Source organism: Macaca mulatta, chromosome 11 (assembly GCF_049350105.2).
Source record: "Macaca mulatta isolate MMU2019108-1 chromosome 11, T2T-MMU8v2.0, whole genome shotgun sequence".
Classification (NCBI taxonomy): Eukaryota; Metazoa; Chordata; class Mammalia; order Primates; family Cercopithecidae; genus Macaca; species Macaca mulatta.
In genome coordinates this window covers 129,451,910-129,471,758 of record NC_133416.1, presented here as the reverse complement: position 1 = coordinate 129,471,758, position 19,849 = coordinate 129,451,910, and the positions used below count along the sequence as shown (strand labels likewise).

Here is a 19,849-nt window from a genome sequence, read left to right as displayed (position 1 = left end):
ATGAACATAGAGAAATAACAATGAGTAAAATCTGGAAGGAAGCCTGAAAGATGTGGAAAAATTCAAAAAAGTAAGGTCCTAAGCTTTAAAGAATTCCCCAACTTTTCAGCAAACATATCTCCGCAGGGGAAGCACTGCATTGCGGATAAATACAAACGCTATTTGAATCTGGATTAGAGGCCTATGCTAACGCACTTAAGAACAACAAAGCTACTTGCCAACACCTTTCCAAACCAGATCAAAAAGCCAGAGCCAGGAATCCTAAGGAATCTGTGCAAGGTGGCTGCACAAGCAGTACGTGTCCATGTATGTGAATGTGTACTGCAAACACATACCCACACACACACCAACATACCACACACTCACCACACACACCAACACCATACCACACACACAGACACCGCACACACATACCCACACACCCCACACACCCCACACACAGACACCACCCACACATACCCACACATCCCACACACACCAACACACCACACACAATACACACCAACACCACACCACACAGACACTGCACACACATACCAACACACCACACACACATCACACACACCAATACCAGGCACTGCACACACACCACCACACCATACACACAAACACTGCAAACACACCCACACACCCCACACACATACCAACACACACACCAACACACCACACATAACACACACCCCACACCAACACCACACACAGACACCTCAAACATACGCACTGCCCCACACATACCACACACACACACCAACACACCCCACACACAACACAGACACCACAAACACACACACCCACACACACACCAACACACCACACACAACACACACCACACACACCAACACCACAGACACCAAAAACATACACCCCCACACACACCATCACACACACCAACACACTGCACACACCAACACGCCTTACACTGCAAACACACCCACACACCAACACACCACACACAACACCCACCAACACCACACCCACCACAAACACACACTCACACATACCCCAACACACACCAACACACCACACACAACACACACGACACACACACAGACATCACACACATCCACACACACACCAACACACCAGACACCGCATACACACACACACCAACACACCAACACACACCACACACAGACACTGCAAACATGTACACACACATCCCACACATCTCACACACATACCAACACACACACCAGTACACCACACCAGACACTGCAAACCCACACCACACACACCAACACACACAGACACCGCAAATACACACACCACATACACCAACATATACACTACACCCACACCACACACACACCACACAGGCACCGCAAACACACCCCCCACACCAACACATGCACCCTCCACACACACCAACACACAGACACTGCACACACACACCTCACACATCAAACACACACCGCAAACATACACACACCAATACACACACCACACACACCTCACACATATAACACCACACACACACCCATACACCACACACATACCCCCCACACCACACCAACACACACCACACACACACCACAAATACGCACACCCACACACCAACACACCACACACACCAACACACACAACACAGAGACACTGCAAACACATACCATGCACCCACACCACACACAGACACCACACACACACCCCACACCCACACAGCACACACAGAAACACACACCACAAACACCATACACCATACCTCACACACACACCACACACCAACACACACCACACACAGACACTCACCGCCCCACACACTACACACACCACACACCCCACATGCCAACACACACACACCAACACACACCCCACACACCACACACTGCAAACACACCAACACACGCACGCCACACACACCACGCACACACACCACACACACACAGACCACACCACACATACACATAACATACACACAACACATACATATCCATACCACACACCCCACATACCCCATCACACACACAAACACACCACACACACACCACACCCCACACCCCACACACATCCCACACGCCACACACAACAACACATATATTGGGGAAGCAAAGCTGGAGATATGTAACATAATATAAAATGTGCAGGTCAGAAACTCAACAAGAGCCAAGACAGAGGTCTCCTCAGTCTAACTTAATGTTGTAATTTTGTTTCAACTCCAGCCAAATCAACTGTTTATAGAGTTCAAAGTATTGTCCCTTTCCCTCATCCCAAAATTACCCTATGCAAACAGCCCCACCTTAGTCAAGTATGGTGGTGATGCTGAGGGGTGAGAGTTTAAAATGGAATGGAACCTATAGTCCAAGAATTTCACAAAATGGAGAATATATCCTCCATTTCAAGGACAAGAATACTTAAAATCATACTTAAAACCTCATAACTCAGAGTAACTAACTGTCTCCTAGGCACATGCATACCTCTGGGGTGTACCAGGCAGACAGTCTTAGATTTGGTATTCAGAAGATTATGGTCCTGTGACTTTAAACAGAGCAGGGCCAAGAAGGTAGACATAGCGTAAGAACACCCCCCAAAAAAATCTACCTTGGCCAGGCTCAGTGGCTCACACCTGTAATCCCAGGACTTTGGGAGGCCCATGGCAGATGAGTTGCTAGAGCCCAGGAGTTCAAGACCAACCTGAGCAACATGGCGAAACCCTGTCTCTCCAAAAAAAATACCGAAATTAGCCAGGCATGGTGGTGCACGCCTTGTAGTCCCAGCTACTTGGGAGGCTGAGGCAGGAGGATAGTTTGAGCCCAGGATGTGGAGGTTGCAATGGGCTGAGATCGCGCCACTGCACTCCAGTGTGGTTGACAGGGAAAGATCCTATCTCAAAGAAAAAAAGAAAAGAAAAGAAAAGAAGAAAATTGAAGAAAAGAGAAGAGAAGAAAAAGAAAAGGAAAGGAAAAAAAAAAATTTTCTTGTGCCAGAGCCAATCTGTGGCAAACGGCACATCACCTTCATCGCTTAGGCCAAGACTCACTTCTAAACCACATTCAATCTAGATTAAACTCACATCCCCAGAATACCTAATAGCTGAATTCAGACCTTAAATCCAGATTTCCTCCAGTTTTTAAAATATGTCGAATCTCATAACACTAGGCTCACATTCCCAAATCGCAAGAATCACCTGAAGTTGAGTGATGGCTGCTCTTTCAGCAAACACTCTGTAGTTCACCACAGTCTCCACTACTCCCTACTGCCTGTCATTGAGACCAAGTCAACTGCAGTTTATGCTTACAGTTTTCATAACAAAGAGAGATTTCTCCATAACCATGACTTTATGAAAAGGAGGAAAATAAGTAACAGAAAAGGTCTTTTTAGCCTTACAGATATCCTATTTGCTGGTCCTTGTGAGTATTTAAGTTTGTGACCCTTGACCCAGATAAAAGAAGAAAAAGTCTTTTATTTATTTATTTATTTATTTATTTATTTTTAAACAGAGACAAGGTTTTTTCATGTTGCTAATGCTGGTCTCAAACTCCTGAGCTCAAGCGATGCACCTGCCTTGGCCTCCCAAAGTGCTGGGACTACAGGTCTGATCCACTGCACCCGGCCGTAAAGGTCTTAACAAACTAACTTTACCCTCCACACACATACAGATGGTGATTTGGCAAGCTCTGGTGCAAGCTGGAGAAACCAATTCCCACGTCATTTTCAGTCTAGAAGGAATGCTCCAAGGAGGTCACTTTCCCAAACACTCCTCCACTTACTGCACACAGTAAAGATAAAGACTCATGGAATTTCTAGACACTGACATAGTTAGGATCTCTAAGATCATCTGATCTTGCACTTCCCAAGTCAGATTCCTAAAGATAATGTTGAAAATCCGAACTGTTTTCAACATTTTTAAAACAATAACAGCTTACTGAGACATAATTTACATACCATCAAAGTGACCCTTTAACAGCATTCAGTGGTTTTCAGTATATGCAGAGTTGTGTAACCATTGCCACCCTAATTTTAGAACATTTTCATCACAGCCTCAAAAAAAAAAAAACAACAACCATTAGCAGTGACTATCCATTTTCCCTTTCCCCAACCCTTGGCAGCCACTGCTCTGCTTTCTGAGTCTATGAGTTTGCTGCTCTAGGCCTTTCGCATCAACAGATCACATACATGGTCTTTCGTGTCTGCCTTCTTTTACCTAGGGCAGCGTTTCCAAGGTTCTTCCATGCTGCAGCATGCATCAGTACTTCATTCCAAACATTGTTTTCAATATTTTTTCTTTTATTTGTGGGAAGATAGCTTCAGGTAGATCAATATTTTTTAAAGTATTTACTTGCCCATGATAAAGCCATGATGGTCATTCTTCAAGTAAATGCAATTTTCCTAACATTTTATTAAGAAAATTATCAAACATACAAGGAAAGTTGAAAGAACTATACAATGAATACTCAAGTACCCACCACCTGGATTCTACAATTAGAACCACTAAGCCATCTCTCCATCCATTAATCCATCTTATTTTATCTTATTTTTCTTTTTTGAGACAGAGTCTCGCTCTGTTGCCCAGGATGGAGGGCAGTGGTGAGATCTCGGCTCACAGTAACCTCCGCCTCTCAGGTTCAAGCGATTCTCCTGCCTCAGCCTCCCAAGTAGCTGGGATTACAGGCGTGTGCCACCACACCAGTTAATTTTTTGTATTTTTGGTAGAGACAGCGTTTCGCCATGTTGGCCAGGCTGGTCTCGAACTCCTGACCTCAAATATCTGCCTGTCTCGGCCTCGCATAGTACTGGGATTACAGGTGTGAGTCACCACACCCGGCTGAGTAAGGCTTATTTCATTCAACATAGTGTTTCTGAGATTCATTCATGTTGTGGCATACACTGGTAATTAGTTTCTTTTTAAATTACTGAATGCACTTTGTTCCTAAGGAAACGTCTTTCAAAAAAGAAAGCCAAGGAAGAAGAGTAAGGTTGGTAACCATGACTCCAGTCTAACCCTCTCTCTCTTGCATCCCCCACCCTCATGGGCACCAAGACTTATAGGAGCTAAGTGGCAGATGCTAACCAGTCACACCACTGTCTTGTGGATTCCAATCCCATCATCTTTCCACATACCTCACAGCCATTTCCTTCTTCTCACCCTGTAAGGAAGTTCCTAGCTGACTCTCTAAAACAGCCTTACTATAGGAAATGGGAAGCCAACACCCGAATAACAAAGGTACTAGGTGTCTCCTCAAAAACATGTCAGTAAAACAAAACGTGGTACATCTAAAAAACTGAAGACTATTCAGCATTAAAATGAACTAAATACCTGATGTGTGCTACAACATGGATGAACTTTGGGGATCTTACTGAGGTGATGGAATGTCCCAGCACTGGGCTGTGACAATGACTGCACAACTAAAAAAAACAAAATCACTGAACCTTACACTTACAATGGGTGCACTTTATGCTATGTAAATTACACTTACAGAAAGTTGTGTTAAAAAGAAAAAAGCCTGACTACAAATGGATGAAAGAGTTTTCTGCTTCAAGGCAGAGAAGGATCTGCTTGATAATCTAAAGAACAAAAGAGGCAATTTAAAAGACCCCACTACTCAACTAGAAAACAGTTGTTTAAAACACCAAGCTAAGATAATTATACACTGTTTTAAGAATACATTGAAAGCGTTTCCTTTTAATAAATAAAAGGAATTTATTGATTCACTTTCTCTAAAAAGCTTAGTATCAAACTATCTGGGCAGGTCCCAACTGCCAGTTTAAAATGAGGCAGCCCATTGTGAACGGGCTGGTTACCATGTGACCATGTAACCATATGAAGAGGTTCTTCAGGCTGTTGTGTTTTATTTGTTTGTTTGCTTGTTTGAGACAGGGTCTTGCTCTACCATCCAGGCTGGAGTGCAGTGGTATGATTATAGCTCTGCAGCCTCCACTTTCTGGGCTCAAGGGATCCTTTTGCCCCAGCCTCCCCAGCAGCTGGGATTACAGACATGCGCCACCGTGCCTGGCTAATTTTTTTATTTTTTATTTTTTATTTTTGAAATTTTTGTAGAGATGGGGGTCTTGCTACATTGACCAGGCTAGTCTCAAACTCCTGGGCTCAGGGAGTCCTCCCGCCTCAACCTCCCATAGTGCTGAGGTTACAGACATGAACCACTGCACCCAGCCTCTTCAGGCTATTCTTTAAAAAGCTAGAATACTGGGTGAATATCCGAAAACCAGGCTAACTCCCCTACTTTCTACATAAGAAGCTGTTTTTTTGTTTTGGTGACTGAATTTGTCTCATTGGAACAGAGCAAACACGGCTGCCCTCCTTCCCTGCCCACAGGCCTAGAAGGAAGGAATAGTAACCAGCTTTCAAAGTGGATCGCCCACTCGCAGAATATTCCTCAACAGAGAAGCTGCTTTCCTTTCCAATGCCTGAAAACTGCCCAGGGCGGCTGCCTCTTCCCACAGCCATCTCTTTGGAGGAGCTGCTCCATCTTCTTGTAGGAGCTTTTTCTGACTCCTCAGCCTTTCCTCTTCACCATCACCCAACTGGGATTCTTCATGCTTACTTCTGAGACTTAAAGGTGGATGACATGGAATCCTGTTCCTAGAATTCTTTCTCCAGATCCTGGACCCCCTTCTGGAGCTACCACAATCACCCCTTCTCTACTGCCTCCTTCTAGAAGATTTTTCTGATGGTGCAGTCAACTCCCAAACACATCAAGAATGCTGGGCTTGGAGAGGTCTCTAGGGTATTCAAAGCAGACAGTATTTCTCCAGCACCACCAGACTCAGCTGAGCAGAAACAGCCCGCAGGAGGTGCATACTCCACGCCACTCAGAACGCAAGCTCCAAACTCCAAAGCCTCCCCTGGAGAGGGACAGCGAGCTCGGGGGTAGGGGGAGGGACTGGGGGACAAGAAGAAACCCAGGTAGGGCAAAGTAGACGGCTGTGATGCCCACCACACTGACAGCCCTCAGCCATCCTCAGGGAAGCTGCCCGCTCACGGCTCTGGCTGTCAGGGCGGCCCCTGGGCAGCCAAGCTTTGTACACTGCATCGTCCTCAGCGAGACATGCCCCAGCTTCACAGCTCATCGCTCCTTCCCCAGCCTTCCTCATTTCAGTAATGGCCCCGGCTGCTCAGGCCAAACCTCAGAGTCACTGTTGATTCCTTTCTTCCTTTCATCTGCCAGGTCCAATTCACCAGCAAGTCCAAAAACCACCCTGAATCCAGCTCCTCACCACCTCGCTGCTACCATCCTAGGCTGAGGCTGGAGCTCCACAACTGCCCAACTGGTAGCCTTGCTCCTGCTCTCACCCTCCCTAGACCCGTCTCCTGTAGACTGGCCCGAGCCGCCTTGTGGAGGTAAGACAGTACTCCCCAGTGCCACCAAAACCATCTCCTAACTTCCTACCCTGGCCCACAAGGCCCCTTGCCTCTTCTATCTTACCTCCTGCCCTCAACATTCTGGCCAAGCCAGCCTTCTTTCTAACCTTGTGATGCGCCAAGCTCACTCCAGCGAGGGCCTCTGCCTGGGCCTCTTCCCACACCTGGAACGACCATCGTGCCTGGCTCCTACTTGCCACTTAGGTTTCAGAGTTCACCCAGAAAGGTCACCTCCCCAGAGGACTTCTCTACCCAGCCTAAAGTATCCGCCCACCCTCCCCAGCCCCAGTACTCTCTAGCCTTCACCTTCTTTCTATTCTTGCCTGCTCTCACAATATAAAACCTGATGTGCTGACAATTCCCCCACCAGCATGGAAGTCCCATGAGGAGAGAGGACTAACCCATCTAGCTTACCACTGTATCCCGGAGGGCTAGAACCGTGCCTGCACACAACAGGGTGTGCCTGGAGGGAAAAAGCATTTGTGCTGGGGCGGCCAAACCCAGACCATAGCCAGCCTCATGCTCTGGGGCCCGGCCAGCCAGGCTCCCTCTCAAGTAGCCCTCACAGGGCTAATTCGATTAGACAACTGCCAAAGAGAGCTGATGGTCCCAGAAAGCTCACAGCAAGGTCCATATGTGAGACATAGGCCCCAGCAGGCTCAAGCTGAGCAGATCCAGAAGCTCCTAGGAGCAGAGCTTTGTACCAGAGAATAGGGTGGTGGGTGACAGCCAGCAGCAGCGCAAGAAGCAGGGCTGTAAAGAAGGCCGAGCCGGTCTGTGAGAGCCAGTCTCTTCAAGGCGTCTGGCCGGACAGTGAAGAAGAGTATCTCCCCTGTGGGGGACCTAGCGCTGCCTGGAACCCAGGACCAGTCTCCACTGAAATCGGCCAGTCCTCGGAGTCCCAGAATTAGCATGAGGTGACCGGCACTCCCATTCCACAGGCCAGCACGAGGGTCCCTGATCCATGCAGCCACAGAGCTCTGCCAAAAACACATGCTCCGTGGCCTGAATTCTAATCACAGACAAGAGAACTCCAACAAAATACAGAAAGTAATCACCTAAGACACTGGCTCTCTGGACTGCACATTTTATACCCAAAAGTAATTTGATTCTAGGGAATGAGAGCTCAGGCTCTCATCGGCCATCACATAAATCCTTTAAAAAAAGGAAAATTAACTTTCTACAATACTCTATTATAGAATTATACCAGGGAACAAGGATCCACTTTACAAACCTTTCCTTTTTTTTTTTTTTTTTTTGAGACGGAGTCTCGCTCTGTCGCCCAGGCTGGAGTGCAGTGGCCGGATCTCAGCTCACTGCAAGCTCCGCCTCCCGGGTTCCCGCCATTCTCCTGCCTCAGCCTCCCGGGTAGCTGGGACTACAGGCGCACGCCACCTCGCCCGGCTAGTTTTTTTTTTGTCTTTTTTGGTAGAGACGGGGTTTCACCGTGTTAGCCAGGCTGGTCTTGATCTCCTGACCTCGTGATCCGCCCGTCTCGGCCTCCCAAAGTGCTGGGATTACAGGCTTGAGCCACCGCACCCGGCCTCAAACCTTTCCTTTTATAACCAGGACCCTCCTATCACTAGCTCCCTCGCTGCTGCCGAGGACCCACAGCATAGCCCAATCTTTTTTTTTTTTTTTTGAGACGGAGTCTCACTCTGTCGCCCAGGCTGGAGTGCAGTGGTGCGATCTCGGCTCACTGCAAGCTCCGCCTCCCGGGTTCACGCCATTCTCCTGCCTCAGTCTCTGGAGTAGCTGGGACTAAACACACCCGCCACCACGCCTGGCTAATTTTTTGTGTTTCTAGTAGAGATGGGGTTTCACAGTGTTAGCCAGGATGGTCTCGATCTCCTGACCTCGTGATCCACCTGCCTCAGCCTCCCAAAGTGCTGGGATTACAGACGTGAGCCACCACGCCCAACCATTATAGTTCAATCTTAAACCCGGGGTGGGCTCCTGTGCTGTCTTGTGGTGGGAGAAGAGTGAAGATAAGCTTCCTGTTGTCACTGTAACAAATTACCGCAAACTTAGTGGCTCAGAACAACAGACTTTATGATTTTACAGTTCTGGAGGTCAGAGGTCTGATTTGGGTCTCACAGGATTCAGCAGGGCTGCTTTCTTCCCAGAAGCTCTGGGGCAGAACCCATCCCCTCGCCTTTTCCAGCTCTGAGGGGAGCATATTCCCAATCCTGTGGCTTTCCTCCATCTTCAAAGCCCCCAACAGCAGCTGATGTCCTTCCTCCGCTGCTTGCTCTTTGGTTCTCTTTTTGATTCCCTCTTAATTTTAAGGACCCCTGATTACACCAGGCTCACTCAGATAATCCAGATAATCTCCCTATTTTAAGGTCAGTAGACCAGCAACCTTAATTCCAGCTGTAACCTTAATTCACCTTTGCCATATAACCTAGCGCAGTCACAGGTTCTGTAGATGAGGATGTGCACATCTTTGGGGGGCCATTAAACTGCCCACCACACCTGTCCAAGCAGGCCATGATACAAACGTCATCCAGCAAAAGCACTTCTCCTGTTGTCCCACTCCACACCAATGTCCCATAAAGCACTGTTCCACAAAGGTTGTGCTTGTCTCTGCAGAGCTGAAGATAAACACAATTCACTTAACTTGTCAGCTTGCAAGTAGGAAAAGAAAAAAAAAAAAAACAGCCTGACCAACACGGTGAAACCCTGTCTCTACCAAAAATACAAAAATTAGCTGGGTGTGGTGGCGGGTGCCTGTAATCCCAGCTACTCAGGAGGCTGATGCAGAAGAATCACTTAAACCCAGGAGGCGGAGGATGCAGTGAACCCAGATTGCACCATTGCACTCCAGCCTGGGTGACAGCAAGACTCCATCTCAAAAAAAAAGATTTCGCTACAGATTATAAAGTTGGCTTCCAGGTCCCTGAGTGTCCCTTTCAATCCATCATATGATTCTTAATCTCCTAGGATGTGCTGAAGCTGTTAGGCTTAGCAGGGAAGTCAAAGGTGAAGACAGCAGGGATTCTGGTAAGCCGGGATCATAATGACACAGGCTGAATGACATCAGAGCGGCTTCCAGGGGGATGTGATGTTCATGCACTCTGGGAAGCACAGGGTTTCCCCAGAAGGGACGGCAGCCACAGAGAGACATGGAGTGGCCCAAGGCATCCACTTTCCCCATCCGGGTTTCCCCCTCTGGAGAGGAACTGGCACTTGCACTCCCCTCTAACAGAAGCCAGGCGTTTGTGGGCAGATAAGGTAGGTCACTTTTCTGCTCGAGACACTTTTCCATGGACAAGTTGCGTAACCTCTCGGCAAGACAGCTAATTAACTTCTGAGCTCGTTTTTAAATTTTTATTTACTTATTTATTTTTTTAAATGAGGATTCCACCACCTACCTGAGAGGGCTGTTGTATGAGTTGCTTAAGATCATGTTAAGAAGCCAGGTGCAGTGCTCACGCCTGTAACCTCAGCACTTTGGGAGGCCGAGACCGGCGGATCACTTGAGGTCAGGAGTTCGAGACCAGCCTGGCCAACATGGCAAAATCTTGTCTCTATTAAAAATACAAAAACTTAACTGGGCATGGTGATGCATACCTGTAATCCCAGCTACTTGGGAAGCTGAGGCAGGAGAATTGCTTGAACCTAGGAGGCAGAGGTTGCAGTGAGCCAAGATTGCACCACTGCACTTCAGCCTGAGTGACAAGAGCAAAACTCCGTCTCAAAAAAAAAAAAAAAAAGATCATGGAAAGAGAATGTAGAACATAATAAATAATAAATGCTCAGCCTGTGTGAATTCTCTTTTCTTCTCCCACCCGGAAAATAACCTCCCTCCATCCTCTCCTCTAACTTCATCGCCCGGACTCTTTCCCCAAGTCTTCCTCTTCTTCCTCTCCTTCCTCCCCTTCCCGCATGTGGGCAATGTTGAACCAACCAGCCTCTACAAACAATGGAAGTTTGGTCCCGCACCACTAAAGCAGGGAGCACTGGGGCTTCCTGTTGGGTAATATAATCGGTAATCTTTGAGAGTTAACAGCGAAAGGGGAGATATGCATTAAACCCTGATGTCAGGAAGACCATCCACACTGCTCCTGGTCATGTCAAAACACACACACACACACACACACACACAATCTGGCTGAGACATCCTTCCCCGGCAGTGTCACAAGACCTGGTCACAGTTATCACAGCCCTTATCAACTGTTCTGCAACTATCTGTTCCCATGCCTAGCCTGTGAGCCCCTTGAGGAGAGAGACTATGTTCTTCATCTCTGCAGCCCCAGTTCCCACCTCAGTGCACACCCTGCAATGGTGCACTATCTAATGGTTAAAGACTGAAGAACGCAGGAGAAGAAACACTGCTTATCTTCGGTATGACTGCAAAAGAGAAAAACCAATTTAGTATTTGCATGAAAGGTTTCCATTTACAACTGGTTAACTGTGCCTAGCATTAGACGGTTCCTCTATTGAAAATTCAAAGTTTGAAGGACACGGCCGGGCGCGGTGGCTCAAGCCTGTAATCCCAGCACTTTGGGAGGCCGAGATGGGCGGATCACGAGGTCAGGAGATCGAGACCATCCTGGCTAACACGGTGAAACCCCGTCTCTACTAAAAAATACAAAAAACTAGCCGGGCGCGGTGGCGGGCGCCTGTAGTCCCAGCTACTCAGGAGGCTGAGGCAGGAGAATGGCGTGAACCCGGGAGGCAGAGCTTGCAGTGAGCTGAGATCCGGCCACTGCACTCCAGCCTGGGCGGCAGAGCGAGACTCCGTCTCAAAAAAAAAAAAAAAAAAAAAAAAGAAGGACACAGCGCTCTAACCGTTAGCCCTTGCTATTCCTTAAGTCTGGCACAGATTTCTGCCTTGATCAAGAATGAAGGGTTAGCCAGGCGTGGTGGCTCACGCCTGTAATCCCAGCATTTTGCGGGCCGAGGCAGGCAGATGATCTGAGGCTGGGAGTTCGAGATCAGCCTGACCAACATGGAGAAACCCAATCTCTACTAAAAATACAAAATTAGTTGGGCATGGTGGTGCATGCCTGTAATTCTTGCTACTTGGGAGGCTGAGGCAGGAGAATCGCCTGAACTCAGGAGGCAGAGGTTGCAGTGAGCTGGGATCGCACCACTGCACTCCAGACTGGGCAACATGAGTGAAACTCTGTCTCAGGAAAAAAAAAAAAAAAAGAATGGTTACTATACAAAGCATTCATGGAGGGGGCTACATCTTAGAAACTTACATCCCAAGGCTATCTTACAAGCCCAAATTTAAGTCTCCTCAAACACCCACTTCTTAAACAGAAACCTATTTTCCAGAAACTGCTTATCTTTAAATACAGAAAAAGACCATCTCTTCCCCCCACCACCGGAAATATTCATACCAACACTCCCTGAAATAAGGAGTTTCTAAAAAGGCAAATAAAGGAAACCAACACCAACCACGAAAAGGTACACACTAGATGTGTTCAGAATCTGTAGGTGGGGGCTGGGCACGATGGCTCACTCCTATAATCCCATCGCTTTGGAAGGCTTGAGGCGGAAGGACTGCTTAAGGCCAGGAGTTCAAGACCATCCTGAGAGGCATAGCAACACCCCGTATCTACAAAAAATAAAAAATTAGCCAGGCATACTAGTGCGTGCCAGCAGTCCCAGCCACTCAAGAGGCTGAGACAAGAGGATTGCTTGACCCTTGAGGGAGGTCAAGGTTGCAGTGAACTATGATCACATCACTATCCTCCAGCCTGGGCAACAGAGCGAGACCCTATCTCAAAAAAAGGAAATTCTGTGTGGAGGATATACATGTGTGACATTCCTTACAGTCTTAAGAAGGCAAGAACCATGAACTATGTTCTTCAGTACATAGCTCCATTGTAGAGCCTCAGAAAGCACCCAGCCAAATCAAGAATGCTTCTATTTAGTATTTGTCAAGCAGGCATTCGAAAGCTCAGCTAAGACCCTGGTTAGATACACTATTTCCTTCAGTTCATAGATAAGACACAGGCTCCTCATAAATGTCAGATGAATGCGGATGCAGAACTAAAATTCCGCCATAACCCACTTGCTATGCGGAGCCAGTTAACCCTCCTCTTGTCTGTTACTTGCCAGGCACTAGCCCCATTCCCAGCCCCATTCCCAGAGGTTGTCTCTGCTGATCCTCACTTCCACCTTGCAGGGAAATTTTATCTCTCCCATTGAATAGCGTTCTTAGAGTTCAGACAAGGAATGCTAAGGGCTTTTTCCCATCATTAACACCTGGTTTGCCTCGGGGAAAGGCAACCCCTTCTCTCCAAAATGTCCCAATAATTGAGCACATGTTTCCGGACCAAATCAAGAACCTTCGCCACAGGGCTTCTCAGCAAAACGGAGTGAGACCGACATGGAATCCCATCTGCATAGTTCCCTACCCAGTAGGCCCTGGCACACACTCACATCCAAGTTCTCAAACACCCTGTTCCCCACCCGAAGTCAGCCCCAGGCAAAGACCCTTCAGGAGGTGAAGCCACTGCCAGTTCAGGAACGGATCACAGTCAGAATCCCTAGGCTACTTCTCAGGACTCGGTAAAAAATAACCACAACTTCCCCTGCACTTAGTTCCTCCCCAAAGAGCTGTTGAACCTCATCTGGAAACAGCTGGGAGGCAGCAGCTAACAGGAAATCAAACAACAACAACAAAAAAAGCAGAGTGTACCGCGGAGAGTTAGGCAGCTAGAACGAAGAGGCCAGGGGACAGACAGGAAGTTGAAGTTGGAAAGAACCTAGGCCAGAAACAGTCACACAGAAAAGGAGACCCAGCTGGCTTTCCTCAGCTCGGGCAGGAGGGGAGGACCCAGACAGCCAGCAGGGAAGGCACAAACCCCACGAGGATGGAAACCAGACCAGCTCTGAGGTTACATCTTCTTTCTGCCCTGCCCCCAATCCCTTTTTTTCCTTTCTTTTTCTTTTTTAGAGATGGGGTCTTGCTACGTTGTTCAGACTGATCTTGAACTCCTGGGCTCAAGCAATCCTCTACCTCAGCCTCCCAAAGTGCTAGGATTACAGGCGTGAGCCACCACGCCCCTCATTGCCTCCAATCTCAACCTTCCCTCCCCGAAAGCCAGTTAGCAGTCATCACTAGGAGAGCTGGGGTCAGAAACTCACCTTCCTCTAGCTTCCTTCTGTCCCACAGGCTACAGCCCAAACAACTGATTTTGAGTCATTCGTCTGTCATCCATACCAAAGTTCCACACTGCCAACTAAACTCAGGGCTGGACAAACCAGCCTCACACAGACAGACAAAGGGCATCTTCATGAGAAATGACTGGACAGATCCCATCCGAGGGCCTGTGGTGGCAGACCTTAGGTGGCCGACCTTAGGCAGCAGGAGACCTTAGGCACAGGGAAAAGGAGCGAAAGTGAGAGAGCCAAGAGAGTAAGGTAAGCTTCTTGCACCAAACTGATGGTGCATTTTGCAATCAAGAAAGTTAACTGAGCAATGGCCAGCTGCCAAAATATTTTTGAGAGAAATGAAAAAAAAATGCCATTACTAAAATTCTTTGGTGTTGTTTAATAAGGCTTTAGGTCATCCAAACAGAGTGCAAAGGGGAGACTGATTTAGTTTTCATTTAGCAGAGCTTACTTAGGTGAGACTTTCCCAGCCCATGCCCCCCGTGACTCAATCATCCATTCTCTCTCTGTATATGTAGAAGTTTATATTAAAATGAGAGGATTAAGTTTTCTTAATAAGATACATTCCAGTCTTTTCACCTCGAGCTTTGTTTGAAAAGGCTCTCTCGAGGCATAGCATACGCTGCGATCCAGCTGGGTTTGATTCCAATGGAAGTGCTCAAAATCTGAGACTGAAGGGTGCACAGGGCTGCAGCCTCAACACCATTTGTTTTTTAAAAAGCAGAACATCTTTACAGGCTGAGTGCCAGCTCAAACTGGCAAGGCCAGAGAATCAGCAGAGACTGACCAATGCGCTGGGTAAGGGGGATGGGAGGAGGAGCTACGGGAACAGATCATCAGGGAAACCTTCAAGAGAGGAAATAGGGGTGTTTCAGGAACATAACAAAGAACAAGTTGACTAATCGTTTATTCCAGGGACAGCGGCGGTGAGGGGGTGCCATCCAGGGCTAAGTATTTAATATTTCAACTTCAGGTAAAAGCATAATGTTTAAACCTGGATATGCTTGGAGCTCACAGCTCTCTTAAAAAGGATGGGGGGTTGGGGGACGGCAAGATATTCCTGCTTTTTTATTACGCTGTTCATGGAGTCTCCTAGGAAACTTCTCCCTAGATGCCTGCAGAGCAGACCTAAGACAGCGCCAGCTAGTCCAGTTCCTAATGTAATAAGCTCAACTCGGCAGAGATCCTATCAAGAGCTTTATGCAGGGCCGAGCTGCTCAAGGCCGCTGTTGCCGGTCCAAAGAAGTTCTGTTGCGCAGGCAGAAAAGTTACCTGTAGCAAATACCTAATATTTATGCTGGGAGGGAGAGTGGAAAAGTGCTTTAATCTTTGAGGGCCAGGCATTTTCTGTGACTTGGAAAAGAGGAATCCCTGCCCAGAGCCGAATCCACATGTCAGAATGGTGTCTGGGATGTCTGCCCTCAACAATGACATCTCCCTCATATAATGTTTCGCGACGGCCAGAAAACCCTCCAACTTGCCAGGAGGACAGACTGCGCCTCCAACAGCTGTGGCACCAAAAGTCTTCTTAGGAGGCACCCAAGGCCTTCCCGAGATGGGGGAGGGCCTCCCGATGAGGTTGTAATGGGCCAGCCTCCAGGTGCAGGGACACCTAACTCTGGCCAAGCACTGGAATAAGCAATTTACCTAAGTCACTCCAGTACCACAACAGCCCCTTGGAGGCAGACACTACAGTCATTCCCCTTTTATGAAGGAGGAAACAGGCTCCGAGGTGTTACACAACCATTAAACAGCAGAGCCAGCCTCCCGTCACCCGGAACAGGTGGTCCTGACCGCTGCTGGATATGGGGAAAACACACAAAGCGTTTGGAGGAAGGAGTCCATAGAGTCGGGTAACACAAGATGCAGCCAGTGTTTATACCTCTTTCTCGTCCAAGATCGGTGGCCCCAGGACACTGGAGGGGAGGGCCTGGATAGGGAACGTGAACCCGAAAGGACCCCGGCACTGCTGGCAGGGGAAGAGGCCAGGACCCCGGCCTCTCTGGCAACGCGGGGAACCCCAGATCCATAAACCCTCTCGAAGGGGGAAGACCCAAAGGGAATGCATGAAGCCACGGGGTTGCCAGGCGGCCCTTCCCTCCACGCTTGTTTTGTCAAACAGGGGCCTTCGGCCGGGGCCTCCGGGGGTCGCGGGGGTCCCTACCTGTAGGCCAAAGTCATGCACTCGAAGAGCTTGGTGAGCGAGGCGTCGATGGACAGGTGGCAGGAGCTGGTCTTGCCGAAGCTGTAGGTCTGGCACGTCTGTTTGTTGACCGTGTCGAAATCGTAGCCCTTCTTGGGCGGGTGCTCCCGGTGCGGCGACGACACCATGAAGTGGCCGCTGTGGATGATCTGCTGGCGGCGCGGAGGCTCCTCGCGGCCCGGCCCGGCCCGAGGCGGCGGTGGCGCGGCGCTCGCGTGGGCCCGGGCCGGGGTGGCCGCGCCGGAGGCGGGCGGCGGGGACGGCTCATCCGTGTCCGAGTCGTCGTCGTCCTCAGGCACCTGGGGCTTGAGCAGCACCTGGCGGCCCCGGCTGCGGGGCCGGCGCGGGGAGCACATGAAGACGTCGGCGGCCATGAGAAGTGCTCGGCCGGGGGCATCCCCCGGAGCCCGGGGCAACACCACAGGCGCGCGAAGCTGAGGGGCGCCGGCGGGGCCCGGCCCGCGCGCCGACTGTCCGCGAGCGCGCGGCGCGGCGGGAGGGGTAGGGCGCCGGCCCCGGCGTGACGTCACCGAGGAGTCTGGCCCAATCCACTGCCCGCGTCGGCCTCTTAAAGGCGCAGGGGAACCTTTCCTTAGCTAGGCGGACCAAAAAAAAATACGGGAATCGGAGGCCACGCCTCTCGCCGTGCGCCTCGCCACCTCCTCCTCTCCCGGTGTCCGCGGGTGCTGAGGGACACGGTGGCCGGGCGGAGCGGCTCGCCGGTGTCGCCGCCTGGGAGAGGCGTCGGCGGAGTGGGACCACTGCTAGTCCCACCCCCGCCCCGCTCCGCGCCCCGGTTGTCGCCCTGCGGTCTCGCCGCGGGCCCGGCCAGCTCCACGTGGTGGGTGCGGGTGGGGCTCCTCGGCCTCCAGGCCCTGCTTTCCCCTGCCGGGCGGTACCGAGTCCTCGCAGCTCACGCCTGACTTTGCCGGACTAGGTGGCTATTGTCCCCATTATTCTCATCGTATTGATGGGAACACTGGGTGACTGAATACCGACAGGATTTGTTTAAGACCTGGCGTCCACAGAGCTGGGAACTTACTGCCCGTGCGCGTCCCCAGCGCGGCGCAGCGGTTGAGTGGCAGCGCCCCTGAGCCCAGAGGCCTCCAGACCCCAGCTCTTTTAACTTCAACTCAGGATGCTGTTATTTTTTTTAAGTTTGACGGACGAGGCAGCCCCCGAAACAATTCCAAAAGGGGAGTATCTGAGCCCGAGTTTTCTTCTCTGTCAAATGGTGAACAATCCGGTGCCTCAGAAACCTGTGACAGTTCTAAAATGGCTATAGCGGGGCGCGGTGGCTCACGCCTGTAATTCTAGCACTTTGAGAGGCCGAGGCGGGTGGATCACTTGAGGCCAGAAGTTCGAGACCAGCCAGGCCAACACGGTGAAACCCTGTCTCTACTAAAAATACAAAAATTAGCCGGTCGTAGTGGTGCACCCCTGTAATCCCAGCTACTCTGGAGGCTGAAGCAGGAGAATCGCTTGAATCCGGGAGGTGGAGGTTGCAGTGAGCCGAGATTGCGCCACTGCACTCTAGCCTGGGTGACAAAGCGAGACCCTGTCTCAAAAAGAAAAATAAATACAAATAAAAATGGCTATAAGGTGCTTAGCAGGCAGGATGGCACAAAATGAGCGCTAAATAAATGTGCCACAAGTTGGAGGATTTGGATCAACCAGACCAGAGGTGCCTAGAAATTTCCAATCGTCCACCACTTTTTGACCTGCAGAAACGGCAACTTCGCGTCGCACGACCTAACTGACAGACACTTCTAGAAAGCTGTCAAGGTTTCCAGGGCTCAAAGCCAGTCTGGGGTGGGGGTGGCAGGGCACCAGAAGAGCCAGTGAGGCCCATGAGCCAGGAACACCCATCCTAATCCTAGCAGGGCATCTAGAGTCCACAGCCATTCCTGCACTCTGCTTTGTTTTATTGTTGTTTTGTTTTTTTGAGACAGAGTCTTGCTTTGTCACCCAAGGCTGGAGCGCAGTGGTGCAATCACCATGTTGGCCAGGCTGGTCTGGAACTCCTGACCTCAAGTGAGGCCTGCCTTGGACTCCCAAAGTGCTGGGATTACAGGCGTGAGCCATCGTGATGGCTCTGCGCTTGACTTTGAAGCTGGTTTCAGTTCCAGATTTGGATGGGGGATGAGTACCCTGCCCCACCCTCTTCCTGACAAAGGCCTCCTGAAGGGAACTGAGGGCTCTCACCAAAATGGCTCCATTAACTTATTTCCAAATGTCTGTAAGGAAAAATGGGCTGGATGACTGGCAGTTTTCAGGCGTGAGTTCTAGATTTCCCTCTTCCCCAACCTACTACTGTTCCCAGTGCTGGTTGCAAATGTTTGAAAGTCCATCCTTTGAGTTGCCTTCCTTTATCTGAAGACTTGTCTCCTTGGTAAGTTTACATGCCCAGCCACTTTTTTTTGAGACAGGGTCTGGCTCTGTCACCTGGACTGGAGTGGAGTGATGCCATCATGGCTTACAGCAACCTCAACCTCCGGGACCCAAGCAATCCTCCCACCTCAACCTCCCGAGTAGCAGGACCACAGGTGCGCACCACAGTGCCCCGCTAATTTTTGTATTTTTTGTGGAGATGGGGTCTCTCCATGCTGTCCAGCCTGGTCTCGAATTCCTGACCTCAAGTGATCCTCCTGCCTCAGCCTCCCAAGGTGCTGGAATTACAGGGTGAGCCACCATGCCCTGCTTTTATTTTTGTCTTCCTGTTTACCTATATTTTCTTTCTGCCTTTTTTTTTTCTCACTGTGTCACATTGATGTGATCATGGCTCACTGCAGCCTCAACCTCCCTTTCCCAAGCTATCCTCCCACCTCAGTCTCCCCAGTAGCTGTGAACACAGGTGAGCACCACCACTCCCAGCTCATTTTTAATTTTTTGTAGAGATGGGGTTTCCCTATGTTGCCCAGGCTGGTCTCGAACTCCTGGGTTCAGGCAGTCCTCCCGCCTCGACCTCCCAAAATGCTGGGATTACAGGCATGAGCCACCACACCTGGCCTGTATTTTCTAATTTCCAAAATAAACATGTATTACTTATACACTTTTTTTTTTTTTTTGAGGCAGAGCCTCGCTTTGTTGCCCAGGCTGCAGTGCAGGGCACGATCTCGGCTCACTGCAAGCTCTGCCTCCTGGGTTCACGCCATTCTCCTGCCTCAGCCTCCCGAGTAGCTGGGACTACAGGCACC

At 49.7% G+C, this 19,849-nt stretch overlaps 1 protein-coding gene and 1 long non-coding RNA gene across 3 annotated transcripts in view; one reads left to right on the top strand and one right to left on the bottom strand.

The window, feature by feature from the left end:
- The window catches only part of MLXIP (MLX interacting protein), a 68,475-nt gene extending 51,351 nt beyond the window's left edge, over positions 1-17,124 (bottom strand). For both annotated transcript variants that reach the window (XM_077955491.1, XM_015153014.3), the window contains exon 1: positions 16,614-17,124. In XM_077955491.1, coding sequence (XP_077811617.1) covers positions 16,614-17,026 — 413 coding nt within the window. In that variant the 5' untranslated portion in view covers positions 17,027-17,124. The remainder of the gene's footprint in view (positions 1-16,613) is intronic.
- On the top strand, positions 5,949-12,476 carry LOC144333170 (uncharacterized). The gene is made up of 3 exons (XR_013401623.1): positions 5,949-8,615; positions 10,800-11,784; positions 12,101-12,476. It is a non-coding gene; the product is annotated as an uncharacterized LOC144333170 (long non-coding RNA).
- Positions 17,125-19,849: the final 2,725 nt, after the last annotated feature.